The sequence below is a fragment of the Eschrichtius robustus genome, chromosome 10 (genome assembly GCF_028021215.1).
Source record: "Eschrichtius robustus isolate mEscRob2 chromosome 10, mEscRob2.pri, whole genome shotgun sequence".
Classification (NCBI taxonomy): Eukaryota; Metazoa; Chordata; class Mammalia; order Artiodactyla; family Eschrichtiidae; genus Eschrichtius; species Eschrichtius robustus.
In genome coordinates this window covers 62669589-62686526 of record NC_090833.1, presented here as the reverse complement: position 1 = coordinate 62686526, position 16938 = coordinate 62669589, and the positions used below count along the sequence as shown (strand labels likewise).

The window sequence follows — 16938 nt, the reverse complement described above, 5'->3', positions numbered from 1 at the left end:
AGAATGACATTCTCGCAGAATTGTACAGAAAAGGGGGACTGATGAAATAATATTTTATTTTGAAAATATATAAAAGGCTGATAAATGACAAGAAAATGGTATTTGAATTAAACACCATGAACTGATGCTTTTTGTAGAGCACTATGACGTATATTCTCTACATTTATGCCTTCCTTGTGGACCTCTAAGAAACTAGAAGAGGAAGTGGGAGGTGAAATGCATGGATGGGTAGTTCTTTTTTCAGTGAATTGAGAGGTAGGAGAACACAGTTGCAAGCATAGGCACTATTAACAGTCTTTTAAACAAAGTAAAGCTTTTACCTCTCCAAAGTGTGACAGAGATTGTGATTTTGTTGTGGCCTTGAACCTTAAACTAAATAATACAGGCTGATGCTCAAAGGGGAAGATCAGTTGGAAAAAGTTAATTGGGATCCAATTTATAATGTCACATAATTAATTTAAACTACAAATGTAGCTTCCTTTATATCTGTTGGCCAGTGTCAATGAATGGAAATGTATTTACATCTTGACACGGTAGAAATGCCTACTCTTTTCTTTTTTTTAAATTTTTTATTGAAGTGTAGTTGATTTACAATGTTGTGTTAGTTTCTGGTGTACAGCAAAGTGGTTCCGTTATACATATATATACATATTCTTTTCCATATGGTTTATTATAGGATATTGAATATAGTTCCCTGTGCTATACAGTAGGACCTTGTTGTTTATCTATTTTATATATAGTAGTTTGTATCTGCTAATCACAACTCCTTCTTTATACCTCCCCAACCCCCTTTCCCAGCTGGTAACTGAAAGTTTGTTTTCTATGTCTGTGAGTCTGTTTCTGCTTCGTAAATAAGTTCATTTGCGTCCTACTCATGTATTTTAATCAGGGGTTTACTATCAATCATGATTTTTCTTTACAATATGAACAAAGTATGACAACTTATTTATATTGTCATATAATTGACCTTCAAAACATGCCCCAAATCTTCATACTATCTGCTTAAATACCATAGAATGGGTGCAACCTACCATTATAAATAGAACTGAAAAATAGAAAACATTGAAAATATTGTGACTTTCCCCAGTTCTGGAAAATAGTAGCTGGTGCTTTTAATTCCAGCATATGCATGCACAAGGACAGAAGTAACAGAATGAAAGGAAATACAGTTAGTAACTCAACCTATTATTTTTCAACCATATGGTTTTATGATACTAATGCATAAGAGAATATACCACTTGTAATTAGACCACAGACTGATTAGGATTCTGGATTTTTTCATATTCTTCAACATACTGTTGATACTGATCAGGAAGGAGAGGCTGATTTGCTTCATCCATGTTTCTTCTGGCACGAATCAGACAAGAAGCACCCACAAAAATGACTGCAACCAGTAATAAAGCAGCAACTACCGCTATGGTAACAATCTCAGAAATACTAAAATTCTGACCTATTTGAAAAAGAAAATGAGAGCAAAAAATAAATAGTAAAATAGTTGCCACCCAAAATTGGATACCCTAATAGAGGCACTGTTCCAGGCACTTTACAAAGTCCTCATATTTAATTTTTATTGGCTACATAGCCTATTATAGCAGCTGGCATCTTCAAAGCACTTTCCAATTTCTCATAGTGAGCCCTACTGGGATAGTTATTATATCCACTCTAAAGGAAATGATGGCTCAGAGTTTGAGTCACTTGCCCAGGGTCATTTGGTTAGTATGCAGTACAGCTGGTTTTGGAGCCCAGGTCTTTCGGGATCCAAATCCTGTGCTCTTCCACTGTACCCCACTGCCTTTGTTAAGAAAGGGATTTAAAATTAAATCAGAAAGTTTTGAATTTCAAAACCTCAGAAAAAACAGCTCAGAATATCTCACTCCATCTCTTTTTTTTTTTAGGCTAAATAAACGGAAGCAACATTATGTAGTAGAAAAATAAGGGCATATTACACAGGGCTAAGCTCAAGACTCATTCTCTATGCTCACTAGAAAGGTGATCTTTGACAATTACTCTCTCTAAGCCTCGTCTTCCTTATTTGTAAAATGAGGATTTTAATACCTGCCTCAAAGGGTTGTAAAGATTAAATGAGATAGTGTGGTATGTAATCAGCTCAATACCAGGTCAGAGTGGGCTCTCAACAAATGTTAAATTCAGTCTCTTTATCCATAAATAAAAATTCAAATGAAAGCTTCTAAATCCAAGTGGAAAACTGTGGATTACTTTATCTCAGAAAAATGTGATTACTTTAAGGGTGACAAATTTGCCTTCAGAAATTTCCACAGTAAAAATACATTTTCAGTACTCACTTGACCATTGAACTTCATAAGTGTATCCCAGGTTGTCTGCAGCAGTAACAAACATTTCTATGTTGGTAATTGGAGGCCAAAATGGTACCATATTGTATTGTCTGTTATGTCCAATAGGGGCATTTTCCAAAGGAAATACGGATATATCTAAAATATGTCAAAGACACCTTGTTAATAGACAAACTCAAGCTAATATTAATACATTATTATCATGTTCTGAAGGTGACCCAAAGTATTCAAGGGTAACATTAAAAATTCTTTCATATTTTACACTGAGTACAGACATAAAAATGTTTCACTACAGCAGAACAGGAAATTGCATGAAACAGAGCTCAAATGCTTTGAGTACAGCACTAACGTGTCATCCAATAGAAAAAGAAAGTTTAAAAGTGAGGAAGTTTTAGTCTTTTCTTATCTATGATGATCATTAGTTGTTTTACTTTTGTATTACAGAAACTAATTTGAATAAAATTCATTAAACTTACTTTTCAAAGCTAAAGAAAAGATTGGACCTGTAATTTGCTGTAGGATCATCTATTATTTAAACTTGAGAGACACCGTAGCTAATGGAGGTTTGTCCTTGACTATGACTATTTCTGTTTAGTATTTTTCATTTTTCTGTTTAATTAGAGAAATAAATATTAACTTATTCCCTGGGTTTTACTCTGTTAGCAAAAAGCACTTAACACTTTGAATCAAGGTCCTAGAATCCTATTTGTTTCCTGCCACCTTTCATCTTTCTACTTAAATAAAAATCATAGGCATTTATATTATTAGTAAGTTTCTGTTATCAGAGATAAAAGGAGTGATATACTCTTTGTGGCAAAAGATCATTCCTTTTTGTTGTTGTTTATATTTATACTGGTACAATTAAATGCCAAATGGAATGTCACAAAACCAGCGTTGGAAGTGGGTTTGGGTGGGACATTAGTGGGAATACATTTAAAAGAGCTGGAATATGTGAGAAGGCTAGTGAAATATTAGGTTTTCTGTTCGCAAGAAGTATATTACCTGGGCAGTCACTGTGATCCTGTGAAGCCCAGGAGAGTATTTTAGCATTGACTCTGAAGAAAAATTGATCGTAGAAATGGCAGGTAGTGTTTATATTTTTGTAACTTTAAATTTAGTTACTTTAAAATCTAGTGATTTGAAAGGTACTATGAATTAATGCTAATTAAATATTTATCCATTGAAATCTATTGAGCTCCTGCTAGTACCGGGCACTGATCTAGGCACATGGGGTATATAGCATTAAACAAAAGACAAGGTTCCTGGCCTCAAGGCACTCATAGTAATTATTTGTTAAAGTTAGATGTTAAAGCTAATAACTTAGATCATTTTGTAAACTTCCCACTTCATCTTTACTGAATTGGCCTCAACCCAGTTCAGTTACAGCTGCATAAAAAAGTTATGCCGATTTAAATAAGTGGAGGAAAAGAAGAATAAGAAGAAAAATGACAATAGCAATTGGATTGCAATGTTGCTTCCCTGTGTCAGACCCTTCAATGGCTCCCCTTCTGTCTTAGAGGATCTGCCCCCTGTTTTCCCTCTGACCTTGTCATCTCCCTCCGTTTTCTGCCCACTCCCCACTCCCCACTCTGCTCCAGCCACGGTGGCTCCTTTGTTCCTTTGTCTTGGGAGCATTTTTCCCCATATATTTACGAAGTGCTCCCCATCCCCTTTCCTGATTTTACTTGTCTACAAAGACTTTCCCCCATCTAACATACTCTATATTTATTTACATATGCTTATTGTCAGTTTATACATTGCTGTCTAGTTTCCAGAAGTGTATGTTTAACAAAAGTTTGTTTTGTTCATTCCTAAACCTATGAATTCCAGTTATTTGTTACTGAAATAAAAGTAATATAACAAAACACACGTAAATCGATAATTATGATTGTAAAAAGAGGAGGATTTGTTTTTATAATAAATAAATGGAATGTTTTGGAAAGATTTATTAAGAATGAGTGGCTGCAACGTTGCTATAGAATTAGGAATGAGCAACTATGATTTTTAAGGGTTAGGGGAGCATTATGAAAATTTAGAACAATACTGTACTCAGATTGCATCACAAGGGTTGTTAATTTCTTGTTTCACTTTAAAGAAACAGACACTGTAAATTATAGATAATTCATTATGGTTGTATGTATGTATATAAATACACATGAAAAATCAGATGGAACTCCAATCGGTGAATTCATAGAAGATTGATAAGTGAATAAATATTTATATTTAAGCTATTTATTTCTTAAATTGTTTTCAGATGAAACAAACTATTTTGACCAACTCATCAATTAATGGTCCAAATCAGGTTAGATTAGAGGTTTCTATTGTATTCTCTCTCTCTGTCTCTCTCTCACACACACACACACACACACACACACGTGTACACACACACACAGCACGGAAGTAAGAGATGGCTGAATGAATAAATGAATCAGTAGATAGTTAATCTCCAATATTACGTTTATGTGCATGACGAAGTAAAGGCACATAAGACAAAACTTAGAACACTTTTAAAATGTGAAAATTTATGATGTTTTAACCAGTAAAAGCACATTCATTGTTTGCATAGTAATACAACCCTCTCAGCAGAGTGAAGAGAAAGTAGCCTTTAAATAATATTTTAAAGAATGCATTACAATGAACTTAAAAGAGATTTTCTACAGTGTGATATAAAAACTAACATTAACTTTTCGAGTTGAATACAATTTCCGTTTGTGAGAGGCCGTAAGGTAATAAAAATCAGAACTCTGGATTATGAGTATAATTTTTCTGTCTTTTGGGGTGTCAAAGAAGAGCTCTTTAAGGTTTTTGCATTCATATTAAAAAACAGGGCTTCCCTGGTGGTGCAGTGGTTGAGAGTCTGCCTGCCAATGCGAGGGACGCGGGTTCGAGCCCTGGTCTGGGAAGATCCCACATGCCGCGGAGCAACTGGGCCCGTGAGCCACAATTACTGAGCCTGCGCGCCTGGAGCCTGTGCTCCGCAACAAGAGAGGCCGCGATAGTGAGAGGCCCGCGCACCGCGATGAAGAGTGGCCCCTGCTTGCCACAACTGGAGAAAGCCCTCGCACAGAAACGAAGACCCAACACAGCCATAAATAAAAATAAATAAAAATAAATTAAAAAAAAAAAAACAACAAAAAAAACATGGTAGTCATCTTTACATGGTCAGAAGGAGAAGGGACTACCTTTTTAGTCCTAGTGAACGTTAATAAGTATCATCTTACAATTACTATTCTGAGAGACTTCTCATCTGCCTTTTCAAAGTGGTTTAGAATATTTGGAAACGGCTAGATATTAGAGCTATTTTATCCTATTGTTAAGTGTAGTTTAAATGTGCCACATGCTTAGCCTGAAGTGGTAACTATGCCATCTGAACCATCTCCTTTGCTGAGACTGCAAAAAGCATATGAAAGAGTCTTACCAGCATTATATCTCCTCAGCCATTCATCAAAGACTGCATCAGTGAAAGTATGTAGGAGGACAAAAATAGGATCATTGGGAGATAAATGAGTTTGCCCCCCGGTTCCATTCAGGAATAGATGAGCCAAATTGTGAAGGCTTCGCACAGTAGGGTCATACCTTCCTGTGGGATCACTGTAACCTAGATATAAAAAGAAGGATGAGAATAGTAAAAACCATTACACATATCTAACTTTTCAAGTCCAAAGCAGTGATTATATTGGGAAACAATTTTTCCTAAGCTTGTCAGGCCAATTTTTACCTTAGTGTAATAGCACTGCTTCTCTGTACCTATGGTTGGTGACATGTGTTTGCTGTACTGAGAGCTAGGTTAGTTTGAAGCTAGTGGCATGACATTCTAAATGTAGCCTCTAGGTTAAAAATAATGACCTGCAAAGGATACCAGTCAAAATATATAGAACACTCTATTTTGACAAGGCTAACATTGGTCTACATGGAAATAAAGATAGTGGAAAGCTCTAGCTATTACAAAAACTGCTGATACAATTGGGAGAACACCACTCTGATTGTCCTGGAACTTAAATTGCCAGATGTTACTTTAGTCTCCTACCTTATTCCTTTTGAATGACTGTCAGCATGTTTATTTTGAAAATTATTTTTGTGGAGAACTTACAATTTCTCAGAGCTTTCTTACCATCTCTGTGCTAGTTTTAAGTATCTGAATAGACTGCTGTCAAAACATTTATAGAACTTTTGAGAATGATCTGTATTCTATATATATATCTTCTCCAAATACATTTCCATATTATATATATTTCACATGTGGATCATATATATATTCCCATTTTATATATAATCCACATATTATATATCTATTATATATAATATATACATTTCCCATATTATATATAATATATATATTTCCCATATATACTCCCATATATATATTGTTCATCAATACATATTAGAGAGAAGACAAGAATAGATCACAAACAAAAATAGAGGGTCTCTGATGTGGGATGGAGTTACAAGTGTGTGTAGTTAGCTTGAAGGACCAGAGTGGGGAGAGCAGGGGAAAGGCTGTATATTATAAAACAAAATTAGAATTTGAAATACATTAACTCAGTTGTATAATTATAGTTATTCATTTACTCATTTTTATATGTTTATCCCATTATTTTTTGACTCATAAAACATTTAAAGATTGTCTATAATGTACACAGCAGGTGGTTAAGCACTAATCTTTTCACGCATTCTGTCAGGAAATCAGTACAATTTGTCTTTTGATTGGGCATCAATAAGACACAATCTGCCAATTCTTTATGAAATCACTACTTATAGTCTTAGCTTATGAATACCAGCTTAGTCAAAATATGGTTATTATTTATTGAGTCATCTCCAAGTCAGTGCATCATATGTAGTTATGAAAATTAACAAAAAGATAGGAAAGAATGGCATATAATTTTGATGATAAAAGGGGAGATAATTGAAAATAATTATCAGATCTATACATCAGGTATCTCAGATCATGGGAAAGAGAGATCTATTCCCTTTTTTTGGTTGGGGGGAGGGTGGTCTAACATGTGCAATGCTGTATTTAAGGTAAAATTTGACAATAAGTTTATAATAAAGTTAGATGTGATTCTATTCTTTTAAAACTTTAAATATGTATCATGAATAATTTAGAGGTATCAAAATTTATTTTATAAAGTAAATTATTTTATAAAATAATTATAAATGAAATATAATTTAGTTTAGAGGACTTAGAAAATTTGGATTTGAATCTGTGCTCTATTACTAACTAGCTGGATATCTTTGGAAATTAATTTCACTTCTTTGGACCTCAGTTTCTCAGCTTTAAAATACTTTGAATTAAGCAAGGAAAACCAAATTAAATATCTCTCGATGCAAGTTCGAATTTTTATAGATCTTAAAAAAAAAGTTGCTGGATGATACCTAAATAAAACGTGTGTCCAAACCAGGCTTTAGTATATAGCAACTTATGTTCAGGATTTTTTATTATATTTTTTAAGAAAAAAATTAATAATCTCTCCAAGTCTTGACTATTATTTGCCTATGCTAGAATTTGATATAGTTATACACATATTGGCCAGCTACCTAACAGAAATTTGAGTTTAATACCTTTTAGGTATTTTAACAGAATCATTTCCAAGTGCTTCTCCTATGATAAAAGGTTTCAGGGTCTCACACTTTTCTTTAAGAAAGTTCTTTCTTTGAGCAGAGAATTGTGATTATATCATAATAGGCAGCCCTATTCACATAAACTTACAGGATCCATATGGCATTCAAAGGTTTTTTTCAAAGAGATTTGAATTTGAATAGTTTTCCCTGTGACAACTAGGTCAATTCAGAGCACCGATTTTGTTTACTTGCCTTCCACTGTGTTTCGGAAACTGTTTGTAGAAGTGGAATAAAAAGGAGGTGTGTCAAATAAACCAACTTCCAAGCACTGAGTGACATCCTGTGGTTCAGGAAGACGTTGCACCATTGGTCTAGCCACATTTCCAGCTGGATTTCTCCTAATTGGCCTACCCTCAGTGCCTGGGGAAAAGATGGGAAACGGTGAACATGTATGGAACATTTAGAGATCTTAGCTTTGCTTTTCAAATTTGTATACATAGCATGAACACTGAAAGACAGGGTTTCCTTGGTAGAGGAGAAATTTTTTTTTTTTTAATTAATTAATTTATTTATTTTTGGCTGTGTTGGGTCTTCGTTTCTGTGCGAGGGCTTTCTCTAGTTGCGGCGAGCGGGGGCCACTCTTCATCGCGGTGCGCGGGCCTCTCACCGTCGCGGCCTCTCTTGTTGCGGAGCACAGGCTCCAGGCGCGCAGGCTCAGTAGTTGTGGCTCACGGGCCCAGTTGCTCCGCGGTATGTGGGATCCTCCCAGACCAGGGCTCGAACCCGTGTCCCCTGCATTGGCAGGCAGATTCTCAACCACTGTGCCACCAGGGAAGCTCCCGAGAAAATTTTTAAAGTGCATATTTAGTGGCATTAAAGTGAGAAAATAAGTTATCATGTCCAACTTCTGTGAATAGGGAAGATATGTGATACATAAAATCACCTGAAGAAAAAGATGATCACAATAACAGATAGAGGTCCTTGTATTCGTTAAATCAACATATGCTTTTTTTCAAGAGAACACATTAAAATGAAAATTCCATGGAAAATTAAATCCTGCCCACATAATCTCATAAACCAAAACTCTACACTGAAATCCATATTTCATACACATATGAAATTTTGTACTTGAATGCTCTTTCAAGCCTTCAGAGAAATAAAGTTAAAACAACGTTAAATCTCTTTGGGAAGCGGTCTGTATTTCAATCAACACATATTTTTCAGCAATGAATGTGAAAAATAATTGAAACATTTTAAGGTCAGTGAGATAAACAGGTAAACAAAGAGCTGCTATACTAGGGATAATATGTACCCATAGAGATACAGAGATGCCTTTGGGGAGACAGGGAGGGAGAGGAAGAGAAATAAGGAAGGGAGGGAAGGCGGGGGTGGGAAGGGGGGGAGAGCGTAAGTGAGCGAATCAATTCTTCCCAATTGGGTGGCTTCAGGAAGCCTTCGTTAGGTAGAGAGATTTGCAAAGAGCCCTGAAGGACTGAGGAGAATTGCCAGAGGTGAAATAAGACAGATTTTACAAGTCAAACATTTTAAGCAGAGGTAATAATAAAAGATGATAAGCTTTCTTCTATGCACGATATAAGCCCCATCGGAGCACAGACTCTTTTCTTGATCACCAATGTGTCCTCCAGTCTTGATCCAGCACTGGCATATAATTAAAGCTAAATAGTTGTTTGGTGTATGTTGATTTATGAAAAGATCAGGCTGATTATACAGGAGGGCCTGTTAGGTGAACAGCTTGCCTAGGGTGTGTGGCAATGTAAGGGAGTAGTGGATGGCGGGAAGGATAGGAAGCTAGACAAGAACTGTTTTATTTGTTAGGCCAGTGAAAGAAAAAAGGAAAATAACATTTTATTGAACACATATTAATGTGTCTGATATGGTACCAAATACTTTAATAAGATATCTTATTTAATCCTCAGGGTAATTCTTGCCTCTCTCTACTTTTCTTCTTGGATGAAATTATCCATTCCTGTGGTTTCACTGATCATCTTTTACAGGACACCCATACCTGCACAGCTTTAGATCAAACCTTCCTTAGACATTGCATGCTTATGTCCTCATGTGCTTTCTGGACAGTATCTTTCCAGTATTCCATAAATGCAGCAAATTCGGTATACTGAAAGAGTTAATTATTGACACCTAACATTCTTCCAGCCACTAAAATATCACCTTTAATTCATCATATGAAAAACATGCTCTTTCTTCACTATACTTCTCAAATTTGCTTTCTACTTCAGACACTCTGAACTTTTCATTCATTCCCGCATGGAAATCCCACAGGACTCCAATCCATAGGATGTTAATAGGTGCAATGGCAGAAGTTGTCCATGTGCAAACAAATTTAAAAAAAAAATCACAGTCAGAGAGGGATGAATGTTTTGGTATCTAAAGACATACTGATCGATCCTCAAGTTTATCTCATTCAGCATGCCAAACAAAGTTTTATTTTAATTTTTAAACTTCTACAGAATGAAATTTTATATACATTTAATTCTCTTATTCCTATATATGGCTAAATAATCTTCTAATGGTGAAAAAAACTACTTAATTTCTTTGCTCTATTTAAAATATTCTCTATTCAAGTTTACAAAGTAATTTAATATTTGGTGCCTAAAGGAATATGTGCAGAATAAATGTTATTAGTATAATAATGAAATAAAAAATAAATTCCAATAATCCTAGTTTTTATATGGAAGAACAAAAGTTCAAAATAGCCAGACGTGCCTGAAGAAGAAAAATAAGATGGGATAAAAAGACTCTGATAATTAAGACCTTGTGTTAGCAGCAAGAGAGATGGTAAAAATAGGATCTAAGGAAGCGAACAGAAAGCTTCACAGGAACTGATCCACATAGGACAGAAACGTGACCTGTGGCAGAGGTGGCATTCAGACCACTGGAGAAAGGATGCTAGGAAAACGGGTTAATCATTCTCTTTTTGTATTCACTTTGGGAGAGCTGGAAAGAGCTAGTTGACAGACATCTTCTGTACAGTATCTTTCTCTTATTAAATGCATCCTCCATGTCACCTTTTGGTTTTTTAACCTTCTGACCAGATTCACATAATAGTAAAAATAATATAATAACATAAAATAATAGTAATAATCATTATACAATAATAATAATAATAATAATTATTATTATTGTATGTATTTTTTACTCCCAGGGCACTTCCAACTCTTTCTGCATATTTCAGGTTTCCTAGGGAAACATTTTCTGTGAAATTCCGACACAAGACACATGACTACTAAGCAGTGCTGAGCTTACTAAGAGGATTAATTAATACAAAATAGACATTTCCAAAATAAGAAAGTGAGCAATGCACTGACCAAGTTGTTCAAGGAAAGCAATGGAAAAATGTATACGCACTTTCATTTTCCCCTGGAGCACCTCAGATTGCCTTGACTGTCCTAGGTACTTAGTGAATATTTGTACATCAACTTTCCATGATAAAAGTGGATTTTAGTCTGAAGTCCTTAGTAGAATGAAGGGCCTTCAGGCAGCACATTTAATCACTTTACCTAATAGGCAATTCTGAATCCTAGTTGTCATTTGGAACTTACTGTTACAAAGGGTTCCCAGGGTATCGTAATCTTCCAAGGATTCGCAGACCACTCGCCATTGAGAAAAGACGGAGTTCGGGCTTATAAGATTGGAATCAAAGTTGCTTCTTGATCCCATCAAGTCATCGGTGCAAATGTCACAGGTGTTCTTCCCGGTGGCAAAATTCCAGTAAGGAAGGGAGAAAGAAGGATCCTGCAACATTTCCTAGATCACAGAAACTCTGTTAGCATTCTCTGCTTTTGTGTAAAATTCTCCCTTTGCTTGGTTTACTCCCTGGCAGTCTGTTTCTATTAGTTCTCTTCAGCCACTTAGGAACCAGTTAGTGTGTCAGCTGGTGTCTGAAGGGCTAGAGGACTTAAATACCTGATTTAACAAAGCCTCAAATTTACTACACGAAGTCACTTGGGCACTAGAGGGAATGAAACTCAACTTGTTATACAGAAGTTTCTGCACATGCTTTGGGGAGGTGTCTTCCTTTCCTTGTTTAGGCAAGTAGTTACATTTCTGTTGGTTATACTAAAAATTATCAATAATCACTCCTCCTCTTTGACATTTCCACTTCCTTCCATTTTCCTATCTCTAATTCAAGCATGACTAACTCCTGGTCTGGCTCCGGATTCAGCCTTGAGATATATTATGTGAAGCAGTGCTTTTTATTTTGTTTCTGTTTTTTAATTTAACCGGAACGACTTCAGGCATTTAGATCCTGGTTTGCCCACAGACTACGGAGGCTCTTGCACACTTGCCTTATCTTCCCGGGCACTGAAGGTGTTTTACTTAGACACCCCTGCTTCAGAATCTAAACTATGAAGACTCAGGCTTCTGCCAGAAGCTAATACAGACAGGAAATGCTAAACTGAAGCAGACTATTTCTCTGTGCACACTGTTATTTAGACCAGAGACCTAGTTTCCATTTAGAGCTGATCTCAACAATTCAAAAAATGCTGGACTCAAGATCACATGCTTATTTTACTGGGTTCCTTTAAACATGTATTTATTGTACCTGTTATTTCTCATTCCTTTAAGCCTTTAGGGAGCTATATTTAGAGTGTGGGATATAAATGTAGGGATTGCCATTGTTTTATCTCACAAGTATTTAGTACATATGTACTTTTTTACTTTTAAACCCTTTCTAGGAAGCATTTCCTTGTCCTCGGGGTATTTTAGAGGGTCAAAACTTTCCAAGGTATTCCCCAGTTATTGATCCCCAGAGCTTTAGAGTCCTTATTTAGAAGCCATTGTTCTGGTTCACAAAAATTAGTGACAGCTTCTAAGGGATCATTAAGAGTCAGTTTGTGGTTCAACAACTGGCATTTGGGAGCTGAAGCATATTCATGTGGCATTTCAACTGTGCGTTACATTTAGATTGTAATTTGTTGGATCCCTTGTGCTGTTGGGTTTTAAAAATGTAAGTCATAGGGGTTGAAGTTTACGCAGGCAAAATTGAAGCTATTAGATACTTTCCACCTGCCCTTTCATTTTGGTGTACCTGTGGGAAAATGACTTGAAGGCAAGAAGATCTGGAGTCAATTACAAATGACAGATTTATCTACTCATAATCTAAAAAATGCCTTGAAATCAGAGCTATAAGCTATGAAGTTCAGAGTATCAGATGAATTCATTTAATCACTCTCAAATTGCATATGGGTGAACTACTTACTTACATGTGAATATTTTGTTCTGTATTTTAGTGCATTAAATCTCTCCCTTCTAACCATTTATTTTCTTGGATAATGCTGGGCACAAGCATACTGCGAAGCAATACGTGAATCTGCCCTCGGATATTTTTAGATTAATTTTTAGATTTTAATTTGTGGGGAGGGATTCATTGCTGTTATTTCACCTAGAAAACAGGTTCAGTTTGTGGATTTCCTAATTGAGATCTAAGAATTTTAAAGGGGTTAGGGGTTAGGCTGGGGTTAGCAGATGTAAGCTGTTAATATACAGAATTGATAAACAACAAGGTCCTACTGTATAGCACAGAGAACTATATTCCATATCCTATGATAAACCATCATAGAACAGAATATAAAAAAAGAATGTATAGATATGTATAACTGAATCACTTTGCTGTACAGCAGAAATTAACACAACTTTGTAAATCAACTGTACGTCAATAACAAAAAATTTTTCTAAAAACTTCATTCAAAAATAACAATACGTTTCTTAAAATATAGAGCAATTAGTAAAATAAACAATACGAAAGTATTTATGTTAACAGATACTTTAATGTGGCTTTAGCTTATCTGATTAAAAATAAGCAGGAAGTAACTGTGTTCTGAGCTTCACTTTATGCCAAAAAAGTCAATGCCTTTTAAATTAAAATGATGTCTGACCTATGGGATGTTGTTAGTAGGTGTCTTCTACAAGCCTCAAAGTGGTAGGGGGCATGGAAAAAATGGAGTTCAATTAAAATATGGCAATATAAATGAAAAGTAATTTTTTTCATAATTTAAACCCCGTATCATATCAGAACGAATCATCAACTTATAAAGTGCGCTATACATTTGGGACTTGGAAGACTGAGAAGTTATACACACCTGCCTCATCCAAACCAGGAGGAGGTATTGGTGTACATTTGAAAAGGGAGACATAGCAAGTGAGAGTCCTTCATTGCAAACTATATGAGGGTTATTTTTTCAATGACAGAGCTGTAGAATATGTCCAGTGCTTTAATTCACACCTACAGATGTCTCAGTTGGCTTCCTCATCATTGATATGACTTTCTTTTCACTTCACAAAGGGTAAAGATTAATTAATAAGGAAGTAATTAGCATAGGGAGAAGCTTAACAGAATGCCAAAGGCGGATTAATAATGTGAAATCGCTTTGTCATCGCCTGTTTTGATCATTCGGAACACAGTGAATCAACAACTTAGAAACAAGTCACCTCCTCTGTAAAGGATACGAACATGGCCGTGCCTCATGCATACCTGCATGTCTCTCTCCAGCTGCAGCAGGTGGTACCTATGCCACGTGAGAAACGCTGGTCCCTCATGAGAGAAATCCACTTCACCAAAGCTTTCCTGTCCTGCCCCGAGAAAAGTCTTTTTGACTGAGTAGTAGTGCGTCCAGACAAAGTAGTTGTAAATGGAAATGTTCTCAAATTGTGGTGTGTTGCCATCTGGCCCCAATATTTCTTCTGATCTCCTGGTGGCAATGACAAACTGAGGGTGAATGGTGCGCTTTGCCATATCCAGGGCCCGGACAAAGCGCTTCTTTTCTTCTGTACTTAAGTCCAGTAGGTTTCTCCTGACTTTAGGGGTACAAAATTCAAACGTGAAAACATCTGCAGTGTGGGCATGGGTAGACAATGCGCATAATCATCTTGTAACACCACGTCCCATTTACCCATGAATGATCATTTGCATGTGTGCTCACATCATTTTATAATTTTAAAAATACCCCTTGCTAAAATCCCTTCTTCAGGCCTGCTTTTTCTCTCTCTCTTCCCCTCCCTCTCTTTCTCTCTCCAACTTATTCTAGGATTCCTATGAGCTTTCCTTAATCTTACCGTGGACTTTATGATTCTATGATCCTGTTGTATTGATTTCTGCTCACTATTGGCATACTGCTTGGAATTTTCTACCTTTTTAATATCATAAATTTTGCAAAAACACGGTATGTGGTATAGTATAGTGGTTAAGACCAGAGCCTAATTCTATGACTGCACACGTTTCTCTAAGCATCAGTTTTTCATCTGTAAAGTGTGTGTAAAAATATCCGCTTTATAAAGTTGTAAAGACTAAGAGGACACACGTAAAAAGCACTTAGACCAGAGCCTGGCTCAGAATAAAGACTCACCCACAGACATAGAGAACAGACTTATGGCTACCAAAGGGAAAGGGGGGAGGGATAAATTAGGAGTTTGGGATTAACATATACATACTACTATATATAAAATAGATAACAAACAAAGATGTACTCTGTAGCACAGGGAACTATACTCAATATTTTCTGATAACCCATGAGGGAAAAAAATCTGAAAAAATAGATATATATGTATAACTGAATCACTTTGCTGTACCCACAACATTGTAAATCGGCTATACTTCAATTCAAAAAAAAAAAAAGCTCAGTAAACGTCCCCTGAAACTCTTGGTCCCATGTTTGGCACAAAGAAAACAATCCAGTATTGCCGGCTGTTACTATTTAAAGCTTTCTCATTTATTGTTATTTAGGCTGCAGGCCAGGCTCATCCTATAAAATGGCTGAACTTGAGCATCAGAGCAGGAAATATCCTGTGGTCAGCAAGGGTAGTGGAAGAAGCTCATCGATTAGAGCTGGACACATCTCAGTGTGAATTCCAGGTTTACCATGTACCAGCTACATGGACTTGACCTTTCGGAACCTCACAATTAACATAACTATCTTGCAAAGTTACCGAAAGGTCCAGTCATAAACACCTAGCACAGTTCCTAGTGTAAAGGAGTTGCTCAACAAATCTTTTGAAAGGAAATGTTATTAGTCAGAAGACTTGAGCTTCAACTTCAACTCCTTAAATCAAATACCTTTCTCAGCCTCTCTAAGCCTGTTTCCTCAGCTGTGAAAAGTAAGTCTTGAGCTTTATGATTTCTAGGAGTTCTGAAAGTTCAACTGGTTCAGGATTCTGTTAAGTGGGTTGAGTTCCGTGCAGAACTGTGCATCCATTCACACCCCACTTACCTATGAGAACCCTCTGGTCACAGGCAGCTCCTCTCCATCCAGGACGGCAGGTTCCACAGTTGTATCCTGAGAAATTGCCAATGCAGTGGCATGTCCTGTTGAAGAAGCGCGTGGGCCAGCCCTCTCGGTCATCTCTGCCATCGTGTGGGTACTGGGGGCCGTGGGGTCGGGAGTCAGCTGTCACCACCTCACACCTGCCCCTTCCTGATGAGGAGCCGCAGCGGTCAGTCCCAGGCCCAGACAGTGGGAACAGGTCTGGGCAACACACGCCATTTCTCAAAGCCTCGATGGTGACACACTGTCTTGGGAATTGAGCCCAGGCCTGCTGGAAAAAAAGCAGGGCCAAGAAGGTATAGCCCGGAGAGAGGAGTTTGGGAGCTTTCATTCTGCTTGAAGCAAGAATGCAGTACAGGCTCCGGTTTTCAGCCCTTTGTGTAGAGAACGAGGCACATAGATAAAAATCAAGCTGAAAAGGAAAAAGCAAGATGGAATTATGCAAGTTTTTTTGTACTGTCATAAATGGCATGAGCCCCTTCCCAACCCACCTTCAAAATGCTTTTCATATCTGTAAAATGACATTTCAAAAACTAATCAAAATAGTAATTTACCTTTAAAAATTTGACATGTATAATACCTACATAATTAAATCCCCTGTCCTAGTCATTTAATTTTCTTCATTTTAAATTTCTATTTATATAAAAAAAAAATACGTATCCTGGATGTCATTTATCAAAAACACTCATTAACGGGTCACCATCGTTAATTACATTTATCGGTGGAGCTGAAAGAAGAATTGGGGGCAGATTTCTAGCAAGTTAATTTCC

General features: G+C 36.5%; 1 protein-coding gene across 1 annotated transcript; it reads right to left on the bottom strand.

Moving 5' to 3' along the window:
* Window positions 1-1244: 1244 nt before the first annotated feature.
* On the bottom strand, window positions 1245-16499 carry TYRP1 (tyrosinase related protein 1). Its single transcript, XM_068552446.1, has 7 exons — window positions 16115-16499; window positions 14383-14705; window positions 11450-11654; window positions 8124-8291; window positions 5731-5910; window positions 2304-2450; window positions 1245-1450 (listed from the first exon to the last, which is right to left on the bottom strand). The coding sequence occupies exons 1-7, from the start codon at window positions 16497-16499 to the stop codon at window positions 1245-1247; spliced, it is 1614 nt and encodes a 537-aa protein (XP_068408547.1).
* Window positions 16500-16938: the final 439 nt, after the last annotated feature.